The 27,578-nt window shown below is 59.5% G+C and overlaps 1 protein-coding gene across 1 annotated transcript in view; it reads left to right on the top strand.

The window, feature by feature from the left end:
• The window catches only part of TPO (thyroid peroxidase), a 69,796-nt gene extending 44,941 nt beyond the window's left edge, over positions 1–24,855 (top strand). The window contains 11 exon segments of the mRNA XM_057309259.1: positions 1,424–1,942; positions 5,289–5,547; positions 6,720–6,890; positions 7,926–8,163; positions 8,726–8,934; positions 9,635–9,805; positions 14,397–14,528; positions 17,753–17,852; positions 23,500–23,599; positions 23,601–23,632; positions 24,639–24,855. Coding sequence (XP_057165242.1) covers positions 1,424–1,942; positions 5,289–5,547; positions 6,720–6,890; positions 7,926–8,163; positions 8,726–8,934; positions 9,635–9,805; positions 14,397–14,528; positions 17,753–17,852; positions 23,500–23,599; positions 23,601–23,632; positions 24,639–24,711 — 2,004 coding nt within the window. The 3' untranslated portion in view covers positions 24,712–24,855.
• The last annotated feature ends 2,723 nt before the right edge of the window (positions 24,856–27,578 follow it).

Below are 27,578 nucleotides of genomic sequence, written 5' to 3'. Positions count from 1 at the left end.
TTTTTATTGTTTATTATGAAAGTAACAGATATCATTTAAAAAATCAAACAGAGAAGTATAAATAAAAGTCAAAACCCCCATTTGTCCTGTTCGGGGAGCAGGGAGGTAACAACAGGAATATCCTGCGCATCTGTCCAGAAATTGTCCTCACACGCATGTGCACATGGTGTGCATGTGTGAGCATAGCATGTGCATGTATGTGCACGTGTGCATGTATGTACACCGTGTGCGTGCATGTGCAGGTGTGTTCATAGTGCATATGTGTGTGTGCATAGCGCCTGCATGTGCACAGTGTGCATAGCCTTGCATGTATGCGCATAGCATGTGCATGTGTGCATGCGTGTGTATGTACACAGTGTGCACAGCACATGAATGTATGTGTATAGTGCGTGCATGTGTGCGTGTGCACATAGCGTGTGCATGTGTGTGCACGTGTGTGCATAGCATGTGCATGTGTGTGCATCATGTACAGCTGGCATGTCCTGCTACGTGTGTTGCTCTGAACCCAGTGCAGGTCACTTAGCAATAATTAGTATACTTCTCCCCATATCATTAAGTGGACAGAAATTTGATTGTTTGAAGACTTCTTAAAGTCTTAAAATATGCATTATAACCTATTAACCAGTTTGCTTGTTCATAAGCATTTAAGTTTTCAGCTTTGCTGTTTTCATGCCGTCACAAATAATGCAGCGAGGCACGTCTCTGGACGTTAGCCGTGGTGCCCGTGTGTGTACCTAACGGGCAGGCTGCCAGGGATAGCGCTGCAGAGCTAGGGGGCGGTGCATGTGATGATCGGCACAGATATCGCAGAATTGGTCCCCATAAATATTGTTCTCAGGTCCCCTCTTACCAGCAAAGGAAGAGACAGGACAAGTAGGGGTTTTAATCGCTTCTCTGTAGAAAGCATCTTGGAGACTGGCAGGCGGCACTTCCTACCCAAGAGCAGTCCGGGCCACATCCTCACTGGCATCCGCCCCCTGCACCCTTGCCAAGCAGCCACGCTGTTCCAGGCTGTTCCAGTCTGTGCTGTGTGCCTGGAAGGGGGGCCCACACTGGAAGGGGGTCCACCCTGGAAGGGCTTTCCGGCGGGTGGGCCAGATAAGAGAACCAGCAGTTAGGACCGTTTGGTCACATGCCAAGGAGTCCCCAACAGGCCAGGCATCTAAACGAAATACACCAAAGGGAAAAATCGGGAGAAGGGGTAAGACAGCAGAGCATATGGGCTGCATCGATCACAGCCACCAAAACCCAGCCTCCTCTCACCTCGCTGACCCCGGCAGGAGCCGGTGGCAAGCTGGAACCGAGGGTAGGGACAGGAGTGGATGGGGCACAGAGTGCCGCCTGGGGGCCAGGGCCGTGGCCAGCCTCGAGCTTCCAGTGTGTCTGCTGAGGCTGGGTGACTCCATCTCCCCTCTCCCGACAGCTGCCCGCCAATGCCTCAGGGACCGCGGGGGGCGCCTGTTTGCCGTTTTACCGCTCCTCTGCCGCCTGTGGCACCGGGATCCACGGCGCCTTCTTCGGCAACGTGACCTCGGCCAACCCGCGACAGCAGATGAACGGGCTGACCTCTTTCCTGGACGCGTCCACCGTGTACGGCAGCTCCCCGGCCTTGGAGAAGCAGCTGCGCAACTGGACCAGTGCTGAGGGGCTGCTCCGCGTCAACACGCGCCACTGGGACGCCGGCCGCGCCTACCTGCCCTTCACGCGGCCTCCTGCACCCACAGCCTGCATGCCTGAGCCCGGCACCCGCGGGACGGCCGGGGCACCCTGCTTCCTGGCAGGGGATGGCCGAGCCAGCGAAGTCCCCGCTCTGACGGCCGTGCACACGCTGTGGCTGCGCGAGCACAACCGCCTGGCCTCTGCGCTCAAGGCTCTCAACGCGCACTGGAGCGCCGACACGGCCTACCAGGAGGCGCGCAAGGTGGTGGGCGCCCTGCACCAGGTGCGCAAGGCCCTGGGGTGCCCCGCGTGCCCGTGTGGGCGCGTGAGCTGGGTGGGTGCGGGGGTCAGAGTAGAAAGTGGGATCCTGACACGCGAACCGAGGGTCCGAGGCTCCCATTGCACACACGGCGCAGTCTGGACGAGCTCACCCGCGAATTAGGACCTCACTTCCCAGAGGCAGAGTGAGTGATTTAAGAGAAGTGGGAGCCATATAGGATCTGAGAGTGGGATTTAGGCAGACCTGGAGGACAGCATATAATGTGACCTGGAAACCCGTCACTGTTGTAAGTAAAATTCAAGTAGCTTGCTGGACATGATCTGACCTTGAACAAAGTGGTGTTGGACTCAGGCTCAGGGAAGGGTTCCCGGGTTCCCACTGGGGGTGTCTTAACCCCTCCTCTGCCGTGGGGAATCCTCCTGGCTGTGTCCCCCTGACGGGAACATGCTTGGTTGTGTTGTGTCTGTGCCCCTTCCGCGAGCGTGAGCTCCATGGACATGCGCTGTCTGTGGTCACACTGCTCTCCTGGCCGCTGAACCAGGCTGCACACAAACTGGGCGGAGCTTATGCGGGAAGCCGACAAGTCACCCCATGTCCACATTTCTTGGCTTCACCATTCACTTTCAGATTCCCTGGTGTGTTTTTTTCAGTCAACAGCTTCTCTTCGGTGTTTTTTGAAAATACGTCGGAAACCCTAAAATAACGAGACGTTGCGTTTGGCGTTGATAAAACCCTTGCCGAGGTGTGGGCTGCGTCCGAGAGGTCCCTGGTGGACTGCAGACTGTCCCTCTTTCCTGCTTCCATGGTCTGGCTCTCTCCCCTTCTGAAAAGCATTCTGTCATTAAAAGAAATGTCTGCAAATTAGAGGAAGAGAGAGAGCAGGCCCAGCCACGGCCACCGCCCCTGCTCTGAGCAGCTAGGCCCAAGGACACGCGGCCCAGCCTTGGCTCCTGGTCCCCCCCCCCACACCGGAAGCAGAGGTGCACCTTCTGCCTCCTGCACCTGCGAAGCCTGTACCAGCCCCACACCAGCCCCACACCTGCTCCTCTCTGTCCACCAGAGCCCCACGCACTCCCCATGGAGGCCTTTACCCCCACTTCTTCTGTAGGGTGTTCCCCGGGGTCCCTTCTGCCCCGGAACAGTCAGCCCTATGAGGGCGTGCCCCCAGTGTCTCCCTCCCCACTGGCGCCTCTGGGGGTCTGCTCAGAGGAAGTGCTCAGGGCAATGCACCCTGTGTCCCCTAGGACCACAGGTCAAACTTCAGAGAAGGGGGAGAGGAAAGCAGACATCTTTAGAATCTTTTCCACTGGAATTTAAAGTGGTCTTGTGTCCATGGCAAGGAAGAGGAAGGCCATTTCCCTTGTGATGTGGGGAGAAGAAGCGGAAGTGTAGCCTGGCCCACACTAGACAGCAAGGGCCACACCGACCTCCTGTCCAGAGAAGCCCACGGATACGCCTCTGAAACCAGCCTGGGCTGAGGGCCAGGAGCTTCGAGACGAAGTCATCACCACTCTGCATGCTGCTCAGTGACCCGTATGCTTCTCACTCGTCCCTGAACTGGCTCAGGGATGACCTGTCAGGCAAGGAGCACTGGACCAGCCTCCATTCAGTGTCTTCCAGGCCCTGGAGGTGAAAACATGCTCAGCAGTGCCATGGGGCGCGGTGCATCCACCCCTCCAACGGGTCGGAGGCTGCACACCCGAGGCTGCCGCTCCCTGCTGCTCTCCTGCGAAGTACGGATCATGCGTTCCGAAACACATCTTATTTGAAAGAGACCTATTATAAGGAGGCAGATGGTAGCTGTTGTTTCTTCTAACAGTCGGAGAACGTGAATAGCTTATCTGCTACAACCGATAGACCTTTATGTTCTGGGACAGAATCACTCCTATTGGCTTGTAACTCTTTGGATGCCATTTATTGACCAAAATCTCTTTAAATACTGAAAGAATCTGACACTAATTTTTACAACAAAGAGAATCACTGTTAAACCTACACGCAGAACCCTCGTACCCCGTCCTCTGGGGAGCCCGCACCAAGCAGGAACCACAGGCCTAAGGTGGCCTCGTTACCGCTGACGGGTCTCCTCCGCTGCTACGGGCGCTGGAATCAGAGACCGCCGCTGACGCTCCGCAGGTGAGGAAGGCGCTCTCACGTGGCAAATCCGCAGGTGTAGACCTGTGCCGCCCACGGCCGTGCCCGACTGAGCAGACCTGAGCGTCTTTCCCGGCTGCCACCAGCCCTCCCGCCATCCCACGAAGGCACCTGCAGCCGGCTTGCAGAGCTCCTGAGTACCTTTCTGAGAAACCACTTTGAGGCCTGAGTGCAGGTGGGGCGAGCCCACAGAGACCCCGTCCAGTCAGCACACCGCGTGGTCCCATGATCACAAAAGGCGCCTGCCGGGGCTCATGCGCCAGGTCTGTCCTGTCTGTTTAGACACCGCGGTGCATCTTCCAAAATCGGATGAGGCCTCATTTACAAAACCCACGCATGGTTTTGGCTCCTGTGGAGACCCTGCCAGCCCCTTTCCCTCCTGTTTCTGTTGTGAAGATCTAACAAGCTGACAGAGTTCAGGGGAAAAGAAGGAATAGCACAGGGGTCCCAGCATGACTTAAGCTGCCAGCGCCGTTCAGATCACCAGTAACCTTCAACTGGTGTGTCGTTTCCTTTCAGCTTGTGGGGAGGGGGTCCTCCGACACGCACTGACCCGCTCTGGTAATAAGTACGTCTGCCACATGGAGACCACATGACAGACCCAACAGAGCAAAGCACGTGTATTTTCTACTCTCACAAAAACTCTGTGATAAAGGCTTTTCCAGATAAGGAAGCCAGATCAGAGAGGCCACCCAGCGCCCCAGCCACCAGAGTTGCACAGCTGAGAAGTAGGAGGTGGGATTTGAACTCACGGGTCTGAATCCTGAGCCTCTACTGATCAGGTTCCTTGAAGCGCCTGGACCTCTGACTTCTCTTCTGAGCTCAGGCGTCGATGGAGCGCCCACGGTGAAGGGGGCGAAGAGGTTGGGCGAGGGGTGCAATGTGGCAGCCGGTCTCTGTGTGGTGCACCCCCAAGCTTTATGTGGCCTGCCCTGCCCTGGGGGGTGTTTGGGGGTGTCGCTGACATGCCCCCCCGCCGCATAAGTGTCAAAGCCGTGAGGATGCTCTTTGGATCCAATCACCTGTTCACCTGTCCCCTTACCTGGATGGCATATGTCCCTCCCAGGACAACTCTGGCCCCCGGGGATATGCAGGAGGAAGTCCTTCCCTGTCACTGCCTGTGGCCCAAGTCTGGCACCGCGGGCCCTGCTGCCAGACGCCCCTGCTCAGAAGCTCCCCTGTTGTCCTCTCTCCGTAGATCATCACCATGCGAGACTATGTCCCCAAAGTCCTGGGCCCTGAGGCCTTCCAGCAACACGTGGGCCCCTATGAGGGCTACGACCCTGCCGTGGACCCCACCGTGTCCAACGTGTTTTCCACAGCTGCTTTCCGCTTCGGCCATGCCACAGTGCACCCACTGGTGAGGCGGCTGGACGCCCGCTTCCAGGAGCACCCTGCCCTCCCCCCGTTGCGGCTGCAGGATGCCTTCTTCAGCCCCTGGAGGCTCCTCAAGGAAGGTGCGCCTCCCCTCCTGCCAGGGCTCGGCCTCCCTCCTGCCAGCTCCCCGGAAGAGCCCACCACCCGACAGCGAGGGCGTGCTTTCACCTCCCAGCACACGGGGCTGAATACTGTCAGTGTTTAAGGGGGAAATAAATGCCTTCAAAGCCTTTTAAAGGCTGAACTGCTCATCCAGACACCCCCCTCGGGTTTCTGACCTTCTTCGGACCTCACAGGGTAGCCACCCGGGTGCGAGCGCCTCTGCCCTGTTATTCCAGAAATACTGAGGTAGAGACCCACGCACACCTGTTCAGCGTAAATAACACCATCTTCCCATTAAACATGCAGCCTGCTCCCGCCTCGTCCCCACCACAGAGCCCTGGAGCATAAGCGTCCGCACAACAGGTGCTGGGAAGGGTTGTTTCTACCCCTTGTCCTCCCAACGTCCTCCTTCTAGAAGCTTCTGGCCTGTCGCAAAGGTGCCTGGTGCCTGGTGGACGCAGCAGGGGGAGGTGAGGGGAAGCAGTCACCACACACGATCTCTGCTCCCAAATGAATGTGCACAGAGCATTAGGGAGAAAGACTGGAGTCACACGGGTCACCAGGACCCCGTACATCGATGGTACCCAGGTCAGCCCCCCACAGGCCAAAGAACATGTGCTTTCTGAGTTGTGCTGTTGGGGCCCCAGGACGCCAGACAGGTGTGATAAAGGTCCCTCCGCCATGCGATCAGGGTGGGAGGGAGTTGAGAGGTAGGCTTTTCCATAACGGGTCCTGTGGGCCGACTGGCACCTGGAGGTGAGGGGCACAAGTGCCCTGACCCACCCACCTCTGCTCAGCCACCCTGCATGGTAGACTCCAGCTTCCTCCCCCTGCAGGCGTTCTGCTGCGGGAACTGACGAAAACTTCAGCACCGCTGGGCTCCTTCTCTGGGTCCCCTGCGGACCTGAGGCCTGCCCTCTGCACCTGCTGGTCAGTCCTTGGGGACCCAGACAGATGTTAACCCGCCCACTCGGCTGAACCCAAGCAGTACTCGGAAATCCTCAGAATCACATAAAGTGAATTCATGACCTTGAATTCGTGACCGTGAAGGGTTTTCTGTTGAGAACAAGCAGAGTTTACTGTGTGGGGTTTTATTACTGTTTCTCCAGCACTCATGAGATGACCTCGCCTCTTCCGTGATGTTTTCCAGGCGGTGTGGACCCCCTGGTGCGGGGCCTTCTCGCGAGACCAGCCAAGCTGCAGGTGCAGGACCAGCTGATGAACGAGGAGCTGACAGAGAGGCTGTTCGTGCTGGGGAGCTCGGGCGGGCTGGACCTGGCATCGATTAACCTGCAGCGGGGCCGGGACCACGGCCTGCCAGGTCTGCCCACCCCCGCTCCTCCCTGGGCTTCCCTCCCGCCTGGGTTGTGGGGGCAGCCACCTGAGAGCCCATTCCATCAGAAGCGAAGTGTCTCCAACCTCCAGCCAGCTTGCTCCTCTCTGGTTCTTCTGCTGGGAGCCCATTCAGTGTTGCTTCGAGGACAGAGCCCCAGGGGGTGCCCAGGGCCTCCCAGTGGGCAGGAGCCCGGGCGTTTAGAAAGAGCAGTCCCCAAAGAGGGAGAAGGAGGTGGTCTGGCCTGGTGTTTTTGGGAAGTTAGAAGGGCTGCTGTTCTGTCTGTCTCTTCCTCTCACCGCGCCCCGGCCAGCACATCCCTCCGGCTGCCTCTAGGGCGTCACTCACCAGCGGTCCCATCTCCTGGCCACTCTGTGGATGGGGACCCTCTTCTCGGGCCAGCCCCCAGCTCCCGACTCCCACTTGCTGTGCCCACCCCAACCGCATCCCCCTCACTTGTCCCAACCCTCCCCACCCTGAGGTCAGCCTGATGCCCTGCCTTCCGTGGCCTTTCCTCTGGGGCCCCCATAGTTCAGCTGTCTGGTCAACTTTGCTAGCCGTGCAAGGCCACCTGCCACTCAGTTCCTGTGTGCAGACCTGCCTGGTGCCCAGGGAGCTCCTGTAGGCCAGGGCCCACTCCACACGTATCCCTCTGCTGCGTGTGTCGGGGGCTCGTGGACCAGCCACGGGGAGCCAGGCCTGCTTGTTCAGGGTCCCCCAGATGTGCTGCTCTTACCTCCCCCTCAAAGCCCCAGGAGGCTGAGTTATCATTGTCAAAGACCGTGTCTTCCCACCTTGTTTATAAGCAAGGTCTTCAGTAAGATCCCGACCGGGGCGCTGGAACATTCGGCGTGTTCTGCGCTGCGGGGCACCAGGTAGCGGAGTGGTTTCTCTGTAGCTGGGCATCGCGGACGGGACTCGGCTGCTCCCGCTGTAGCTCCCCGTGCAGCCCCGCTCTAGTCGGGCGGGTGGGGCGGACGCGCGGATGGAGGGAGATAACACCGCACTCCCTCCTCCCTTCAGGCTACAACGCGTGGAGGGAGTTCTGCGGCCTGCCCAGACTGGAGACGCGGGCCGACCTGCGCTCCGCCATCACCAACGCGAGCATTGCGGGCCGCATAATGGACCTGTATGGGCACCCCGACAACATCGACGTCTGGCTGGGCGGCCTAGCCGAGACCTTCCTGCCCCAGGCGCGCACGGGTCCGCTGTTTGCGTGCCTCATTGGGAAACAGATGAAGGCCCTGAGGGACGGAGACCGGTGGGTATCGCAGCCAGGCACTTCTGCACAGGCCCCAACACAGCTGCGTCATGGGCGCTCCCGCAGCCCGGCTGGGCCGTCTCTGTGGGGCCGTGAACCTGGGTCATCACAGAAATGGAGGACATGCAGCGTGAGCGCACAGAGCACTTGAACTGTGAGCTGCTGTTGCTGCGTCCGAACGACCCACTCTCACACCTGAGCGGGCATCACGTGAAGAGCACGGGTGTTCCTGACGCCCAGAAACCCACCTTTGGGTGTTCTCTCACACGTCTGCCGAATTGGGCACGTGGGTGCTGACCGAGGCATGAGGCCGAGGCCCAGGGACGGCGTGCGAGCGCGGGGTGGGTGCGCTGCCCATGTCGCTCGGCCTGGGAACCCGCCCCGCGAAGGTCCCCGAGGGAGTCTGCTGAGCCAGCCCCTCATTCCGGGCCCAGTGTGTCAGGAGTGAGGAGTCTGGGAGCCTGCGGGCGTGGTCGACAGCGCAGGACACCTGTCTGCCCGACGGGAGGCGCCCTCAGCCGCGGGTTCCCTGCAGCGCGCTCCGCCCTCTCCTCCCTTGCAGGTTCTGGTGGGAGAGCAGCGGAGTGTTCACCGAGGCCCAACGGCGCGAGCTGGCGAGGCATTCCCTATCCCGGGTCATCTGTGACAACACGGGCCTCCCCAGCGTGCCCGCGGACACCTTCCAAATCGGGAGATTCCCGCAGGACTTTGAGTCCTGTGAGAACATTCCAGGTCTGAACCTGGACATGTGGAGGGAGGCCCTTCCTCAAGGTGACGTGAAGCCCTTTTTAAACTATGTTGTAGCATGTGGGTTGTTTTCGAGAGTGTCATGTGCCGCAAGGTGGGGGTGAGCACCCCACGTCTGAGCTGCGCGCAGGTCCCCCGAGTCGGGGTGGGCTGGGGGGTGGATGAGCGTGGGGCTGGGGGCACAGGGCGTCCACTGGGCCTCCGTGGTGCTGTCCACAGAGGTGCACCCGGTGCCGAGAAGCTGCGTGCCCCACTAGACTGCGGCAGACGTGGCTTCCGTGGGGAGGCGGGAAGCTGGGGAGGCAAGGGGGTGGGCAGGTGAAGGAAGTGAGGGAGGTAGGCAGGTGAGGAGGTGAGGGGGGAGGAGGGATGGGGGTAAGGGGGTGAAGGGTGAGGGAGGTGAGGAGGTGAGGCAGTGAGGGCCCTGAGGGGAGCCCCAGAGAGGGCCTCAGGAAGGAGGAAGGCACGTGGCGCAGAGTCGTGGCCGCCAGCCCCGGGCTTGGTGACAGGAGCGGTGTGTCGGGTGGGGACAAAGCCTGGAGAAGTTGGTTCAGAGCAACGACCTGAGGCAGTTGGGGCTCATTCCTAATCACCACTGCGCCCTGTCGTGCGTGACCCGGACGGAACCGTGGGACGTGGGGTCCATGCGGGCGAGAGGGCTGGGAGACGGGGGGCGGAACGGGGAGTGAAGTCCTGACGGCGTCTATCTTCCCCCTCGGCGCAGGTGACGCATGCAGCCTCCCGGATGGCGTGGACGACGGGGACGTCACGCTCTGTGGCGAGTCGGGGCGGCGCGTGCTGGTGTTCTTCTGCCACCACGGGTTCCAGCTGCAAGGCCAGGAGCAGGTGGCCTGCTCCCCCAGGGGCGCGGATCTCCGGCCCCCCGTCTGCAGAGGTCAGTGGCTCCAGAGGCACAGGCTTTACTGACTTTACCCCAAATCTGCCGTTTTCAAACAGGAAGTAAGAGCAAGTGTCATTGACAGAAAGGTGCCTCTGGGCGTCATTATCTTCCCAGGAATTGCTTTGGCGCGGAATACAGTGTCCCGTCCTAGGCTGACACGCGCCCCAGCTGGCCTCTCTAGACAGTCGCATGTGGCCGTCACGGTGAGCGGCAGGGAAAGGGACGCGTTAGACTTCCATGTTCTACAGCCAATTCCTCAACTGAAACCAAAGGGAAACTCTTCCACTCGAAACAGCCTGGAATAGCTTGTCATCTGGCCGCGTCCTCATCCCCCGTGTGCTGGGCCCTGTGCTCCTGGTGTGAACTTGCAGCCAGAAGGCGAGCACAGGTGGGAGAGCCTCCGGGGTCTGCCCCGGGTGCCCCGAGCCACCTCCCGCTCACCTGCCCCAATAGACTGCTTGGAACAGTGTTGGTGGCCGGGTGCAGAGCTCAGGTGACCGGACTGCATCCCCAAGTCGCTCCTGCAGAGAAGAAGGCAGAAGGGACGTCCCAAGGGGACGTCTGTGCATTGGACCCCGAGGCTGGGGATTCCTGGTGAGAGCAGCCCTGACTCCTTCAGAAATGACCCACAATTTCAGTGCACGACCCTGTCAGTGGCCACCTGTCAGTGGCCAGGGAAGTGATGTTGGGAGCTGGAAGCACGCGTGCCCGACTCCCCGGCCCACGGATTGTGGCCACAGAAGTCTGGGACAGGAGCCTGGTGTCAGGCGCCAAGCCACGTGCGGGCTGCTCGTTATGAGCTGCATGTCACTCTGCACAGGGAAGAGGGATGAACTCAAGCATGAGTGTCCATGTAGGACGATGAGAGCTCTTGGGGATGCATGGTGGTGATAGTTGCATATTAATGCCCACGAGTGTCCATGTAGGACGATGAGAGCTCTGGGGATGCATGGTGGTGATAGTTGCATATTAATGCCATCCAAACGCACAGTTAAAAATGGTTCAGGTGGTCGGTTTTTTGTGATGTATATTTCTCCTCAGTAACAAAAATCCCCGTTTCAGTTTTGAATGTCAGGAACGTCCTGTCCTGGGAGGGCAGCAGGGCTCCCTGCTTCTGGCTCTAAATCCTACAGGAAGACTGAGTGAGACCATGAGCACCCAGATCTGCGACGGTGCAGTCCCGTGCACCTGCCAGGCTCCTGGCAGAGTCTTGGGGAGGGCGGGTCGCCGGCTGCAGAACCAGGTCCAGGGAATGACCCTGAGAGACAGCTGATGACACAGAAACAACCAGATCAGAGCCCGCTGGTGCCAGGGACTTTGGTGCCGAACACACGCCCGCACTGGAAAAGCTTTGCACCCAGATTTGCCCAAGCAGGCCGTGAGTGGCTGGGCTGGCAGATAGCCTGCACCTCGTTAGGACCCAGTTGAGGACAGGGACACCTCCCAGAGAGCTCCGTCAGAGACCTGCCTTCCAGAAAGTTCACCTTACAGGAACCTACAGTGCTGTGTGCCTCACACCCTTTTTGCCTAAATATCTGGACATTTGAGGTGTTAATCTTGGCTGTTTTCAGCATCCATGACCCCAAAGCTCTATTCCTGACTTGACTTCTCAGCCCACCCATCATGCTTTCCTCTTCCATAATCCCTCAAACCAACACTTAATCTCCCCCTAACGTGGCGGCTCAAGACCAGCTGGGCCCGGCACATGCCCGGCTCCTACTGACCACCAGCTGAGAGCCCCGGCTCGGTCTGAGCCTGACGGGTGCTCCTGGGGGACTGCTGGGGGCGTGGCACACTGCGTGGGCAGATTCCAGGCTCACATGTGTTGTGGCCGCAGAGGCAGCAGCTCCGGGACCCCCAGCGCATCCCAGTTAGGACCTGCACGGTTACCAAGACTCTGGTTGGGCGGGATGGGTCCAGGAAGGCTGGCCAACCCGCTGTAACTGGACCCTGTTCCCCACCGGCCCTGACCTGGTCTGCGCCCCCACACGCCTGGCCTGGGCCCCCTCAGGGCTTCTGTGTCCGCCTCTAAAACCCACAGCCGCTGTGACTCCGCATTTGCAAACATTAGTGGGGGATGGTCCTCAGTCCCCTCATGGCTTCTCGGTCCAAATGAGTCCAATGCGCAGCGAAAGCACAGGGCACAGAGCCAACGTGATGAACATCGTGCGTCATGAGGTCTGGCTCGGATTCTGGTGCACGCACACGGCGAACGCATCTGTAAACACCCGCAAGGTGCCCGCTGCCGTGCGTGCTGCCCATGAGGCATCGCGGAGTAAAAACGCACAGGAATGGGTTAACAGGGACCCGCTTAGACTTTTATAAAAGCGGAGGAGACTGTTTATTTGTAAAATATTTGTAAATGTCTTCACGGAAACGATGACTCGTTAAACTTGGTTTCAAACTCGGCACAGTGAGACGGGGTGAGGAAGGAGAGGGTGTTGACTCTTTATCATACAATGCTGTGCTTTGTCCTGATGCGTGATAATTAAGATGGGCTGCCTTTAAACAAAGTCCCGAAACCGATGAGGAGCAGAGGATGGTATGAATGCACTGTTAACGGACACAAACGTTTTCCACCTGATCTGTGCCCGGCACCGGGCGTTCCGAGATCGAGAATCACAAGGGGAGACAGACTCGTGAACGGGGCAGACGGCGCTCTTCCCTCGTGGGACGAAGCTGACGAGAGTGAACATGAGAGCCACCGCGGGTCCTCGGTGACACCGCAGCTCAGGCCGTGGCCACGGGAGGGGAAGCCGGGCTCACTGCAGGGTTAGCGCACAGACCCGACGAGACGCACACTCTTCTCTTCACTCAAACCCTGCTCGTCCGCCGACTCACCCGCAAGAGAGGCCGATGGAAAGAATTCTGGCAGATTAACTGTAATGAGTCTCTTTTGAGGCTTTAAAGTTGGGAATTCAAAGTGGTAGAAAGTGGGGTGTCTGTGGCCCTTTGCTCCTTGTTGCCAAGAGGGCATGCGATGGATGAACACAGCCATGGCTCTTGTGTCTCCCGGACAGTGAGGCCCCGGCCAGCACCCCATGTGCAGGGGTGGGAGACAACGCGGGACAGGTAAGCGAGCCTGGTCTCACACGGATCGACCCAGGAATCTGGGGACTCGGCGGGCCTGAGACCCGTGTGGGTCTGTCCCCACCTACCCTGCAGCTTCCCGGGGCAGGGAGACCAGAAAGTATGGGGTCACTGACTTGGATGAAGCATGTCCCCCAAAAGGCACACAGTGGTCCTGACCCCCAGCCCTTTGAAGGTGCATAATTACATCCATTTACATGTGGGGGAAGTCTGTCTTGGGGCAGCCCTCAGCCTCGGCCTCCGCGTCAGGAGCAACCCCACCCTGCACCCCCATGTGCTCTTGCCCTGTGGACAACGCCCAGGGCTTACGTTTGTCACGCGGCTCTGGTCAGGCTCCAAGTCCCCCACTCGCGCGCTGGGAGGCGAGCATCACTCTGTGGCCGGACACTGGCCTGTGCAGGGGTCCAGCCTCCACCTGGCAAGTCCCCACGTCGCCCCGGAGTGTTGGCGGCACAGGGTCCGGGATGAAGGCGAGGGGGCCAAGCTGGTGTTCACGTCATTCCTCGAACACTGACGGCCTGGGAGTGTGTGATGGTGCGTGTTGCGTTTATTCAACACGTGCTCAGTGATACGTAACACATGTTGTCTGTTGACACTAAGACCACTTGTGTTTCCTGGAACTGGCCAGAAAAGAAACATATTTGAAGAAAAGCGGACACAAGTCACCTGGAAACAGGCCCTGGAAATCCAGCAAGGGGTTCCAGGTTTCTGGCAGAAGGAGACATGAGGGCAGAACCCCTTCCTCACCGACGGTGGCTCGCCCACGCGCACCAGTGCGCCGGGCCTGGGAGCCCAGGCTCTGACTCAGGGCTGGGCAGCCAGTGCTGCCCCAGTGGGTCAGCGTCGAGGGTCGTGGGGTCATGACCCAAGGCCTCGCATGCTCTCTGAGGGTGAGCCGTCTAGTTGGAAAACAGTCCACGCAGGTGCACAGACCCAGCCCTGCCCTGGTCACCTCCATCCCACCCGCTCCCGTCCCACAGCAGGCCAGGTCCTACTCTGGGTGGAGGGGGCCAGTGTCCTCGGGAGGCTCTGACCCCATGTCTGACGAGGCGCAGCAGCCCCGTGTGCTGTGAGCCAGTGATGACTCCACGGGGCACCCCGGCCGTGCCCTGGCCGTGGTCCCGCTGGCTTCCCTCCTGCTCAAGAGGAGCACTTGGCACAGAGCTTGAACGGGAGTAAGCCATCGGCCGGGAGGGACTGGACCAGCATCGCTGTGCGCGGGGTCTCCCGCACAGCCTCGTGGTCACACTGTGCAGCGTGGTCACAAAGGGGCCGACCGTCTGCCAAGCTGACCTCAGAGGACATGCACTGGCCAGGAGAAAGCGGGTACTCAGGGAGAGGCATGGCACAACAGGGACACGGCTGACAGGGTACGGGGGGTTCTCGGATTCTCTTGCCCACAGTGCAGGGAGCGTGCGGGTGCCTCCAGGGTGAGGACCAGAGCGGGCGACGGGGAGGATGGGGACATTGCCTGACCTCTATGTGGTTTGTGCAGATATCAACGAGTGTGAAGACGTGACACCCCCTCCCTGCCATCCGTCGGCCCGGTGTAGGAACACCAAGGGCAGCTTCAGGTGCGAGTGCACAGACCCCTACGTGCTGGGGGAGGACGGAGCGACGTGTGTAGGTGAGTGCGCACTCCTCGTGCTTCCTGAGCGGGGAGGGGAGGGCAGGTCTGCGGTCCACCCTACAGATGGCAGCAGGGTCATCCCAGCTGCACTGCGCCTGTGACCATGAGCATCCTGCTGCCATCGTGTATGGATGCAAGTGACAGGGCCACGTGTGTCCCGCCTCTGTCACGCATGGATGTGAGTGATGGGGCCACCTGTGTCCTGCAGCCGTCATGCGTGGATGCGAGTGACGGGGCCATGTGTGTCCTGCAGCCGTCATGCGTGGATGCGAGTGACGGGGCCACGTGTGTCCTGCAGCCGTCATGCGTGGATGCAGGTGACGGGGCCATGTGTGTCCCGCTGCTGTCACGCGTGGATGTGAGTGATGGGGCCACCTGTGTCCTGCAGCCATCATGCATGGATGTGAGTGACGGGGCCACGTGTGTCCTGCAGCCGTCATGCGTGGATGCAGGTGACGGGGCCATGTGTGTCCCGCTGCTGTCATGCGTGGATGTGAGTGATGGGGCCACGTGTGTCTTGCAGCCATCATGCGTGGATGCAAGTGACAGGGCCACGTGTGTCCTGCAGCCGTCATGCGTGGATGCAGGTGACGGGGCCATGTGTGTCCTGCTGCTGTCATGCGTGGATGTGAGTGATGGGGCCACGTGTGTCCTGCAGCCATCATGCGTGGATGCAAGTGACAGGGCCACGTGTGTCCCGCTGCTGTCATGTGTGGATGCAAGTGACTGGGCCACGTGTGTCCCACCGCCATCATGCGTGGATGTGAGTGACGGGGCGGCACCGGTATGTGATTGTTGGTGGCCTGCTGTGTGTGCCCCTGGCCGTGGGCTGTACCCTGTGTCCTCCTCACAAGCTTTCCCTCTGCCCCGTCCATGGTGCCTACTCCTGGGGAAGCCTCTGGCCTTATTCACAGTTTTCCTCTGTTTGAACATTTGTTCTCCATGGATCTGATACCAGAACACTCTTGGTCACAGAAAACTACAAAAACAGCAGCTCTCGCTTTCAGGGTTTTCAGGAAAATGTCTAAAACCACCGTCTGAAGGCCGCCTGGTCAGGTGCCCATGCCGCACACACACCCAGAAAGGGGGTCAGGGCTGTTCCAGGCCGGGGATCGCAGGTCTGGGTCCTGCAGGGTGAGCCGAGGGCCCGGGGTCAGCAGTCCCGTGTCTCCCCGGGAAGACTTTCTGTGCTTCGTAACACCTACTTCTGCAAAGCGGAGGGCGCCCCTGCGATGCCTTCCTTGTGGACGTTTACTCCAGACCCCATCCCCACCCCATGAATGATCTTGGTCCCAGAAAGGTGAGATTTTGTGCAGGGCGCACCCTGAAGCCGCACAGGTTCAGTAGAGGCTAAGGCGTTGTTTCAGGAAACAGTGACTCTTACTGGGGTCCTTGCACGTGGTCACCCCGTCCTGGGTGGGTCAGGGCATGGCGCAGCCGTCTGTCTGCTGGAGGCATCACCAGCTTGTGTCCCGTTGCCCGGCTCCCCGTCCCTGTGACCACGACCACTGGGGTCACGATGTTCTGGAGGCCGGGCTTTTGAGACTCCGAGTAATTCCAGGGCGGCCGGCCCCCTTTGCAAGCTTGTGTGGGTGCGTTTGCGCACAGCTGTTCGCGGCAAACACACGTGCGGGCCCCCCCCATCAGGTGAGGTAAAAGGAGACCCATTGCAGCCAGGAAGTGCAGCCTGGGAACAGTGTCGGAGACGAACCCGGGCCCAGCTGGCTCTGGTTTTCTTTGGTTTTGAGTCTTGGGACAAAGGCTCTGCGTTCTGTTGCTCGGTTGGGGTCACAGCACCGCACACCCGGCTGGACCACACAGCAGACCTGTCGTCCTGGTCCTGGGGCTAAGTCTGAGGTCCAGGCATGGGCAGCGCTGTTCCTCTCGAGGCCCCTCTCCCGTGTCCTCACCTGGTCGTCCTTTCTCATAGGACGCCAGTCACTGAGATGGGGGCCCAGCCTTGTGACCTCATTTGACCCCAGTTACCTCCTCAGGCCCATCTCTGTACAGCCACAGGGAGGCTGGGTGGACATCAGGCCGGCGGGGCGGAGCGAGGGGAGGGTCAATCCAGGCACCAGACAGGCGCAGGCTGAGCCGGCTTGGGCGTCGTGTAGTCCGCCAAGGGGTCCCCACTCCCACTCTGTCCACCCTCCGGGGCAGGGGCAGCTCTCTGAACGGCACACACCTGCCATCCGGGATCTGGCTCAATGCAGGCAACAGGCCACAGACCACGGTGGGCGTGTCTGTGAAGTCCGCTCTTTATCGTTTTGGAAGAATCAGTGCAAGGCAAGTCTCTCTTGGGTGTCCTCTCTGCCCGCACTCTGGACGACGCCCGGCAGCCGTGCTCGCCATGGGGCCTCTTTTATGCCGGCTGACAGTACTTAACCTTTTATTTGAAAGTGGATTTCCCTGCCTCCTGTATTTCTGCTTGGCCCATAGTGACCCCAGCACACCTGGAGCAGGCACGTGTATAGGCATGGGACTTGCACCCACACAGAGGAGTCCATGATGCACGGAGATCCCAAAGCCCTCTTTTCGCGGGCAGGCACATCCTCGGCAGGTGGTGGGACCCAGGACGGGGCTGGAGAAGCCGCCTGTTCTATCCCTGCTTTCTTGGTTGAGGAGGTCGAGGTCGGGTGTGGCACAGGCACTCCCAGGTTCCATCACTGAAACCCCACATGTCCCAGGCCTCTCCAGGCAGCCTCCTTCCTTGGCCTCACCTCCGTCCAGCCACGGCCCCTTCTGGTCTGTACCTGCCAACCCTGCTCATTTCTTCCAGTCGAGCCTATAGCTGGGACACCTGCTGTGTTTTGTCCCCCACGGCTTCCCCACAGGGCTCTGACCATTGCCCAGACAGGTGCCCCAGACAAAGTTTACCCTCTACCCACTTCTGCAAAAAGCAGGGTTGCCAAGGGCACGAGCTCATGGTGTCACATGGCACCTCCAACCACCTTTGGCCCCTCTCTAAGCCCAGCAGAGGCAGGCCAGGTACCCAACACCTCTGCACGGGGCTTGCTCGTCTCTCCTGGCCAGTCCTCGAGGGAGGGCCTGTGGCCTGAGAAAGGGCAGGCACCCTGTGCTCTCCCCCAGCTCTCCCATACCTCACGTTCAGGAGAGCGCGTCTGCTGAAATGGCTGCTTTGGGCAGGGCGGGCTGGGGCTTGCAGGGCACGTTGGCAGCAGCCCTTGGCGGGGGCTCACTAACTTACTCCTTCTCCCCAGACTCTGGGAGGCTCCCGAAGGCGTCCTTGGTCTCCATCGCGTTGGGCGCCCTGCTGGTTGGCGGCCTGGCAGGTCTCACCTGGACGGTGATTTGCAGGTGGTAAGTCCTCCCTCTGAAGCTGGCACGGGGGTGTCTGCTCCCCCGTGGGCAAGACTGGTACGTTTCAGAGGCCAGTGCGATGCTTCGTGCCCTAAGCCCCTGCAGCCCCAGAGCAAGTTTGCACGAAGCCCTAGATTAGACTCCCGGCTCTGTGTTATGCTGTAAGGAATGAAGGGGGACAGTGGCCTGCACGCTTTGGGGTGTCAGCTGACTGTGGATGGAGACTCTGGGGCAGGGATGCTTGGTAACTCCACTGGTTGCATGAGATGCTCTCATTAGAAGCAGAGATTCTCACAGAGTTTTCTAGGAGAATGAAGGTCATCCCTGGATAAAAAACCAGTTCTTCAGCTGTACCTCCCAGGGCAGACTCCTGGAAATTGGGAACTTGAAAGTTGGACTTTTATGTTAAAAATGGCAGCACAGAGTATCTCTGCGGCCAACGGGTCCGCACACCTGCTGCCACTTCCTGAGCAGCGGCTCTGAGGAATCAAGCTGAGAGTCTTGCTGAATTTTCTCGTGGACATAAAATACAAGAAGCCGTTGCTGGTCTTGTCTGGCCAGGGCACCCCCACCCTGCCGCGGAGCGTCTGCCGTGACACTTCTGCTGCCGCCCCACGGAGCTCCGCGGCTCCCTTTCCCTCTGCCACGCCTGCTCCCCGGCCACCTCCCACAGTCCCATCCCCCTGTCCCCCCATCCCTCTGCAATAGTGGTGCTGCTGTGTGCCAGACCTCAGCCCTGGTGGTCAGGTCTTACCACTGGGAGGTCACTGTCGCGTTCCAAGGGCGTCCCCAGGCACTGCCCACTGCAGCTTGGCTCCTATCCGAGTACCTGGGGGGTAGCGTCCCCGGACCCGTGATGGCGCCGCTCTGCCTACCCGCACGCCGTGTCTCGATAGTAAAGCCAGCACCCGTTTCCTTTAAACTCCAAGACCGCCTCTACCTGCACTTCTTTACCTGACACGTGAGTTTACCATCTGTCTGGTAAAGGGTATTTGAATGACACACTTCTAACAGATCCGTAACTTATGGCAGAGCTATGGCCCACACCGGGAGGAATTGCTTCAGACCCAGCAGTGTGTCTCGTGGGCTAGGTGAATCCAGCCATGATGTCATTACACTCTTCTGTCGATCGTGTGAGGTCTTTGTTACAGGCTGAAATGTGTTCCCCAAATTCACAGGTTGAAGACCCGACCTCTGGTACCTTGGCATGTGACCATATTTGGAAGCAGGGTTGTTGGGGGCATAATGAGCTGAGATGAGGTTGTGTGGGAGTAGGTGTCCCCAGTCCGACAGGACTGCTGTCCTCAGGGGCACACACAGAGCGAAGGCCAGCTGAAGATCAGAGCAGAGACCGGGGGCGTGCCTACAGGCCAGGGGTGGCCGGCGAACCCCTGGAAGCTGAGCTCCTCACAGCCTCAGAAGGAACAGCCCTCCCGGACATTATGACCCCACACGCCCACACCGTGGAAGGGGGTAAACAGATTTTCATGGCCAAGCCCGCGGGGCCGTGGTGTCACGTTACTCAAGCCCCAGGAATCACATACAGCAGTGTTGGGGTGTCTGTTTGCAGAATGTGTCACTCGCCCACCCTGATAAGAGCTGGAGTAGATTTGAGACCCAAGTTCTACCCAGGTCTAGGGGTCTGGGCTTGGCCGCCGCGCCCCCGGCCTCCTCCCAGTTTGCTTTGGACCGAGTGTGATTACCCCGTCAGGGCCGTCACCGTCAGGCCCGTCACCGTCCACTGTCATTCTGACAAACCACTGACCAGTCGTCACTTACATCCTCTTCAAGGCACCACTGCTGACCTGTCACGGAGATTATGTCTGCTAACGTTTAAACAGCGTCTCTAGTTTTAGGTGGCTGGCAGCAGGAAATCGCCCCCGTTTTAGGGACCGCCTGGTCTTAGCAGCTTAGACATCGGCAGTAGTTAAGAGCCGTAGCCGGTCACCAAATGAACAAAGCAGTAAGAACGAGACCGTCGGCACACACTCCCGGGTGCTGCGATCCCGTGGACTGAATGTCCACTCTGTGAAAATCTGACAAGACCACAACTTAGTAGTCACGCGCAACTCTGAGTTTGTAAACGCCTCTGTTAGACATCAGTCACCTTGTCATGATGCAAAGGTTGTGCCTCCAGCCCCCACACACAAGGAAAACAGATGTTGACAGCCATCCGTCAAGCGGATACGTTTCCGGGAAATTTGGGAGGGAAGTGTCCACCATACTGGAGCCTTCATACATGCCCCCAAGCACCGCTTTGCTGGTCAGGAAGTGGCAGAGGGGTGCAGAGACGCTCAGAGGGGCATGAACAGGTGTTATTGACTTGCCAGAGTTGCTGGCCCGTGGCCTCTGGGGGGACCAGACGGACAGCACCTAAGTCCCCAGGGAGCTCGAACCTGCAGCCATGCCCAGAAGCGCCCACTCCGGGCTCCAGTTCCGCTCCCCTCCCCTCCCCACAACAAAAGGCCTTTCATCTTGTATTTGAAACTGCGTTGGTTGAGAACTTGAAACTTCCTGGGTTTTGGTCCTCCCAGGGAGAGAGGGAAGCTTGGAAAGGGAGGGAGCTTGTCCTCTGGGATTGAAAGGGCACAGCGCGCAGTCAGAGGGGGCTTTGCGCCATGTGGGCCGACCCGAGGAACTGCCGTCCGCGGTGGCTCTCGCGGGACAGCCCGTTGGTGGGTGCTCACCTGGGCCACTTGCCACTCCGTGTCCACACCGGCAACTCCACGTCCACAATCCACAAACACCCTGGCATCTGGGCACCGTGCCCAGCCCTTCACCGCGAGGCTGCGTGGCTTCATCCAAAAGCACATCCAGCCGGTGTGCATGTGAGTGAGTGTTGCGCTTGGCCGGATGCTGGGACAGCACCGGGGCCCCTCCTCCCTCCTGGCCTCTGCTCTACGGGGCTTCCCAGGGGTGTATGTGTGGAGCCTCCCCACCTCCCTCCAGCCGGGCTGGGGCTCCGAAGCCCCGAGGCCCCCTCTCCATACCTCAGTCCACTCTGCTCTCCAAGGTCTGGGCGCAGGGAACACAACAAGAACGAGTGCCCAGCCCTGCTCCCCAGAGCTGTCCTTCCAGGAGGCCAGACGCCCTCACACACGGTACCGCAGGAAAGGGCGGCCCCTCAAGGCATGTTTCTACCGTGCCCTGAGTCCGCGAGACGCGGAAGCAACCACAGGAATGATGGGGTGTCCCGCGGTGCACATGGCAGTGTGAGGGGACGCGTCCTGACTGTCCTGCTGAGTCCGTGTCACTTGAGCAACGCTGCCTTCCTCCCGGGATGGACGTTACTCTGCACACTCACACTCAGCTCCTGGTGACGCGCCCATCAACGAGGAGGCTGGGCTTGGACCCGCGTTCGCAGCCTCATGCTTCTCCCGGCACCGCTGGCTCTCTGCGAAGTCGCTTCCTGCCTCCCGCCTCCCATCAGCCCCACTCATGGTCTCATCCCCGAGTCCCTGGGGCAGGACCCACGATCCAGCGGCCCTGCTTGCTCCTCACGGGACACACTTGAATTGTAATTCCATGACAAACGTGAAAGAGAATGAAGAAGGAAAAGGCTCTGTTAACAAAATGCTTTGTGTGGTTTTTTCCTGAACGCCTGTTTGTGAGGTCACCTGTCCGGAGCACACACAGCCCTACGAACATCGGGGCGGGGTTGCTGTGTCTCATGTTAGCTGTGGTTGTCCCTGTATCTCGGGACACGCTGCTGAAGGAGCCCCACATCTCCCCACTCCTTGTGTTTTGGAAAGAGTCTGATCAAACTCACGGCAATGACACAGCGGCCTCGCCGCTTGCAAACATCGCCCACGGGCCGAGATGGAAATCGATGTAGAACCCCACCAAATCCCCCAACAGGGGAGAAGCCTCCCTCCCAAATGCACTATGCGGGATTTTCAGGTTTGCTTTCTACAGCAGGATGTCTATTTGCGTGTCTGGGAATTTCTCCGTCTTTGCGGAGAGACAGAGCTGGTGCCCAGGGGAATGGCTGTCCCACGGCAACGTGACCAGACTCCCTCCTGGATTGTCCCGTCCTCCGGGCAGCGGCCACGAAGGAGGCTTTGACCTCCCAGAGCACCGAGGTCCGCTAGGAAATGGGCCACAGCTGTGTCCACGTCACACGGTTGCTGTAAAGACGCCTGACAGTGTGAACAAGGCAGAGCACACAAGGAGCACCGGCTCTGACCGTCATCAGAAGCACGTCCCTGCTGCGGCAGGCGCGAGCGTTCTGTGCACACACGCACATGCACACACGCACGTGCATGTTCCTGTTCCGAGCTGACTGCAGCGAGCCTCTCACGGAAATGACCGTGTGAATGGAAAGCACCCGCTGCCTTGTCTCGATGCCCTCGCCCTCCCGAGCGCCCAGCACCGTGTTACACAGGATGGATCACGGCACTCAGGGCTCCAGGGGAAACGGCAGAAAATCAACAAAAAGACAAAAACCAAAGGATGACCTACTGTGAACTGTGGTCTGATGGATGTTGGGGCAGGCGGTGGCAGGAGGGCGCCTGAGGGGCGGTCGCTGAGGCCCCTCGGGGAGGACGTGAGGCTCAGACAGAGGCTGCCCGGTGCCTGTGCCCGTGAGTCCCAGACGGAAGGGACAGAAATCCAGGGCCCGCTTTCCAGAGAGCGCGGCCCCTTCCAGGAGGATGGTGGCCACGTGCCCGGCTCTGCTGTCCTGCATCTGTGGCAGACACGGGGCACCGACCCCAAGGAGAGCTCGGCGTCACCGCTCACGGCCTCAGGCGGGGGCGGAGGTGGGGGTGAGACGGAGGTTGAACTGCACCCAGGGAGACCTCTCTACTCTGGTCTCCCTGTCCTTCCTCCTGCAACTCGAGCTCCGCTGGTCCTTTCTTCCCCTCCGCCGGCTGTGAAGGTACGTGGTCACCCAAGGTCTTTCTTCTTTCCCACGTGGGCGCATATCGCCGGAACGTCCCCTCTGCGTATGGCGTTCTCCGTGCCCGTGGGTCCCAGCGCGTCCTGTCTGCTTCCATTCCTCCCGTGACATTTCCTGATTTCCCTGTGACTTGCCTGGGGCCCTGGTCATCTGGGAGGGTGTTGTTCACACCCTGGGACCCCCGGCTTTGTGCGGGTCTGACGAGGAGGAGCCACAGCCCTGACCGGCTCCAGCAGGAGAGGGGCAAAGTGTGCTTCTGAGACGTTCATGGCTCAGGAAACCTACGTCCAGGTGCAGTGTCTGCAGTGAGCCTGGGAAACAGAAGACAGAAAACGGGAGTGGGGGGCTGCCCGCAGTGCACTTTCTCCTCCCAGGGACTGCGAGTTTCCGAATGCATTTCTGCACGAATCAGAAGTATGATCAGATGAGTTTGGCAGGACTGGGGCTGGGAGTGGCTGCTGGGCCGGGCGTTCGTGGGCTGCGGCCGGGGTTCCTGGTGTTGGACCAGCTCTGTGGACTCCTGACGCCACCCCCCATTTGATGGAGGAGAACAGTGCGGGCCGCGCTGCACCTTAAAGCTCTCCTCACAGTAGTAGCGGCCTCCAGCTCCTCCCCTGATGGATCGGGGAGGCACCAGTGTTCCAATGCCCCCTCCGGTCACGGTGGCAACGTGACAACGTGTGTGACGGGCTCTGGGGGGTTCTCCTGAGTCGTGACCACCGTAACCAGGTGTGTGCTTGTCCGCAGGACACACACCGGCCGTAAAGCCTCACTGCACATCGCAGACACAGGTGGAAGAGGCACCTGCCAGCCAGGTCGTGGAACACGCCGGGACACGAGTGTGTCACAGCCTGGTGCCCCTGCTGGGCGTGCAGGGCAGGTGGGTGCATGCCTGAGCAAGCACAGGGTCGCCACAGGTCACGTGTTCCCATTCAGACCGGGAGGCCATCACGAAGAGCCTGGTCCCACGACCCTGAGCTGCTGCCTGCTGCTGGTCCTGTCCCTCTGTGCACACACCTGCTGGGCATTTACTGCTCGCGAAAACTGTGTTTATGCAAGAGGATAATTTATGGAAACTTTAACCTGCTTTTTAAAAAGTGTAGACGGGGCGCCTGAGTGGCTCAGTCGTTAAGCGTCTGCCTTCGGCCCAGGGCGTGATCGCAGGGTCCTGGGATCAAGCCCCGCATCGGGCTCCTCCGCAGGGAGCCTGATTCTTCCTCTCCCACTCCCCCTGCTTGTGTTCCCTCTCTCGCTGGCTGTCTCTCTCTCTCTGTCAGGTAAATAAATAAAATCTTAAAAAAAAAAAGAAAGAAAACAAAACAGCAAACCAAAAAAATAAAAAATAAATAAAAAGTGTAGACAAATTAGAACAAGTGAGCCAGAGCGAGAGCCATGACAGTGCTTTCCGTTCATACAAACCAGATCGAAACTAACAGCCGAGGGCAGGCGTTCAGCTCATTATTACCCCGGGTCTTGGCCGAAGAAGACAGCCAGAAGCTGAAAGGAAATGTTGACTTCTAAAATACACTTAAAAAAAAAAAAATGGAATCATTGCAAGTAGAGTTGAGACAACTGGTCTAGACTTGCGTGTTATTATTTTTACTTTGTATGCATGACCATAAGAGATGCAGCGGTAAAGTCAGCACGTGTCTGCGCGTGTCCAGGATGTAGGCAGTCAGCCGGCCCTGGGATGCTCGCAGTTGGCTGTCCCCGGAGGTGTCCCGCCACAGAGCAGGGTCCGCGTTTGCACCCAGGCGGGGAACCCGAAACACCCCCGTTGGAACGCACATGCGAGGCCCCTTCCAGCCGCCCTGAGATCTGCGTGTCCCTGGGCCCCGGCGGGTGTCCCGTCTGTCCGTGGGCTCAGAGCCACTTCTCTCCTGCAGGACCCGGCCTGTGGATCCCAAATCCTTCTCTGCCAGTAGGAGCCACAGTGGCGCGCGTGGAAGCCGGGCGTGAGCAGGTGCAGCTGCGGGCTGATTCCTGGGAGCGGACGGTCAGGCTCGGGACAGGAACTCCCTTCCCACACAATGAGGGGGAAGACGTTCACTCGGGAAACAACTCTGATGCCGGCATTTCCATCCCGAATAAAGTGTGTCCTGCTCCCCGAGCCAGAGTCACGTGTCCCTCGCATTTGCTTTCACGGGTCGGTGACGGGGTGGACGACGGCGCACCTGCCCGTTGTCGGACGCCGATCGGGACACACTGACCTCATGTTCACTGCCTGACAACAGTTCCTGTTTCCAAAATCGCCGCTGAGGCTGTTTTCTAAATCGAGGCTGATCGAGCATGTGCTGTAGTTACGACCCAGCGCAGGCCCATAAATCCTCGCCCCTCACAGCGACTGGTGCTCCGTGAACCCGCCTGACCCCGTCCGCCCGCGGCTGCCTCCACACGCAGCTACACGCTTATGAGCCTCTTCTTCCCACCCGACAAACGGGACACGTTGTTTTCACTGCACTCACGTCTGTCTTCCCCGGTGTCATCCTGCCGCCCCTCCTCTTCCTTCCGCCGCTTTTCCTGCCCTCCCGCCTGCTTCCCTGCATCCTGCATCTCGGCCGCCTCTAAGCCACAGACGCTCCGTGCCTGCGTCCCCTCCCGGCTGCCCTCCTTGCGGACGGCGGTGGAAGGAGGATGGCTCTTGGGGTTTGTGTCGCCCTCAAGGGGACCACGGTAAAATCTCTTAGATCCAGGCCCCGCTCTGGGCACCTGCTGCCCGGCCCCAGCTAACCTAAGCACGCAGGTAACAGCCCGCCGTCCCTCTGAGGCTCCCCAGCCTCAGCGGCGTCAGGGGCTGGAGGTCCCCACAAAGCAGTGACTGTCACGGCCCCAGTTTTCCACACAAAGTGACCGAGCGGCAGGCTGAGTCCCCTGCCCAGGTGGCTGGTCCCTCCCAGCCCCTCCAGGAGATGGGAAGCCTTCCCTCTCGGCAGAACGGCACGTAGACTCACCTGCCCCGGAACGTGGAGACAAGTTCGTGACCGAGAGACCAGCTCAGGCCCGAGCAGCTCTTTTGATGAGCCGGGAGGGAGGACCTGGCCGAGGAAATTGGTGCGTGTTTGTGAAACACGTCTTACTGCTCGTAACCTTCAAACACTGTTGTGTTTCTCACGGGGTGGGTCCCAGATCCTTATTACTGTAAGTATAACTGTAACGACAACGCTTTAACTGCTATCAGAGGCCCCTGGGAAGAGCTCACGGGACCCCTCACCGTGAGGGGCCAATGTCCCTGTCAGATGTTAGGGATGATGGGGAGTCCGAAAACTGTGCAGCTCACGCTCCTGGGCCTGGGACGCGAGGCAGGATTTGCACAGGGAGGACGGGAATGGGGACAGCACTGAAGGACAGTCTTCCTCCGCAGCGCCTCAGGCTCCTACTGGCATTAGCAGCCAGGACGTGGCCAGCGGGTAGGAGTCCCTGAGTTGCCCTTGCTCTGGGATCGCGTTTCTGTCTTTGGTGTCGTGGTTCCCATGTGCCCGGTGTTTGCCTCATAAGCAATGCTGATGACCAGTCAGCCAGATCGAACAGTCCCAGGTTGTCAGGGTCCCAGGATAAGTAAGTATCAACAGGTCACGACCCCAGTGACCCTAAGCTGGGCCTTAATGTGCTCAGACCGTCTTGTCACATGTAGGGAATCCGTACTTTCCGTGAAATCACATTGCTTTGCGGTACGGGTTACTTTGCGAGCGTGATAACGCTGGGTGACCCAATGTCAGGATTGGTGCTGGTTTTGTTGCGATCTAAGCACTCGGACCAAGTATCCAGGGTGCGTCGGCTCCCTTTCCAGGCCCGCCTGTGTCCGCTGTCCCGGCCGCTTCCCTTCCTTCCCTTGGGCTGTTCCCAGGCAGATAACTGTGCAAACTGGCGGCGTCCTTGGGATAATTAACCTCACGGGACCTTAGCCCTGGACGTCCCCCCAAGGTCACTTTGCGCGGCCCCTTCATTCCGCCGCAGCGTGGCTGAGTCCCGGGTGCGAGCAGGGAACTGCTCTGCGTCAGCGCCAAGTTAAACTCAGGGAGGGGTGAAACGCCGTCCCGTGGCTCTTCGTGGATGCCACCATGAACCGCCTGCCCCCACATCACCACCCCAAAACCTGGGTCCCGACAGTGCGGCAGCCACTTGGGGGCATCTGACCATGTCACACGGGGGGAGCCGGGCCCCTCCTCGCCTGGGCATGTCCATTGCGTGTGAGCCTCACCCGTGAGTGCCCTGACGGGAGCCGGGCTCTGGTTGGCGCAAGACCCCTGCTCGGGCCTCTCTCTTGGGACAAAGGCCGGGGGTCCCCAGGAATTTTCGTTTTTCCTTGGCCGACGGCGCCACCTGCTGGGCGCGGCGGGGAACACAACCTGTCCCAGCGGCTTTACTCTGACCTGGCAGTGGGCGCCTAAGAATTCCTCTTTGGCTCCAGCGTGCAGGACTCCTGCGGAGGGCACACCAGCTGCTTAACCTGCTTCCCTGGGGAGGGACGGGGTGTGGCAAGCCTCATCCCTGAAGGCAACCCGGCAACCATGATGAAAACTGTCAGAAATAAAGGACTTACCATTGTGCAAAGTGTTTTTTCATAACAAAGTACATCATCCTTTTTTATTTAAAGTTCACCTTGTACTGACTTCTGGCCAAGGCAGCGTGCACGCGGCAGTGGAGTCCAGCCACCCCGAGGAGAGCGTCTGCCCGGGGCCTGGGTCAGCCCGACGGAGACCCCTCGCTGGGTAACGTGAAGGGCAAATCAGAATACAGGGCAAACGTGTAGGACTAAGTGTTGACACCGATTTCTTTACAAACGTGACTCCGGGGAAATTTTGCTGCATCTGTTTTTATTAATGTAG

The sequence above is a fragment of the Ursus arctos genome, unplaced genomic scaffold, assembly GCF_023065955.2.
Source record: "Ursus arctos isolate Adak ecotype North America unplaced genomic scaffold, UrsArc2.0 scaffold_8, whole genome shotgun sequence".
Taxonomy (NCBI): Eukaryota; Metazoa; Chordata; class Mammalia; order Carnivora; family Ursidae; genus Ursus; species Ursus arctos.
Note: the sequence above shows the minus strand (reverse complement) of the source record. Positions and strands in the feature narration are given on the sequence as shown.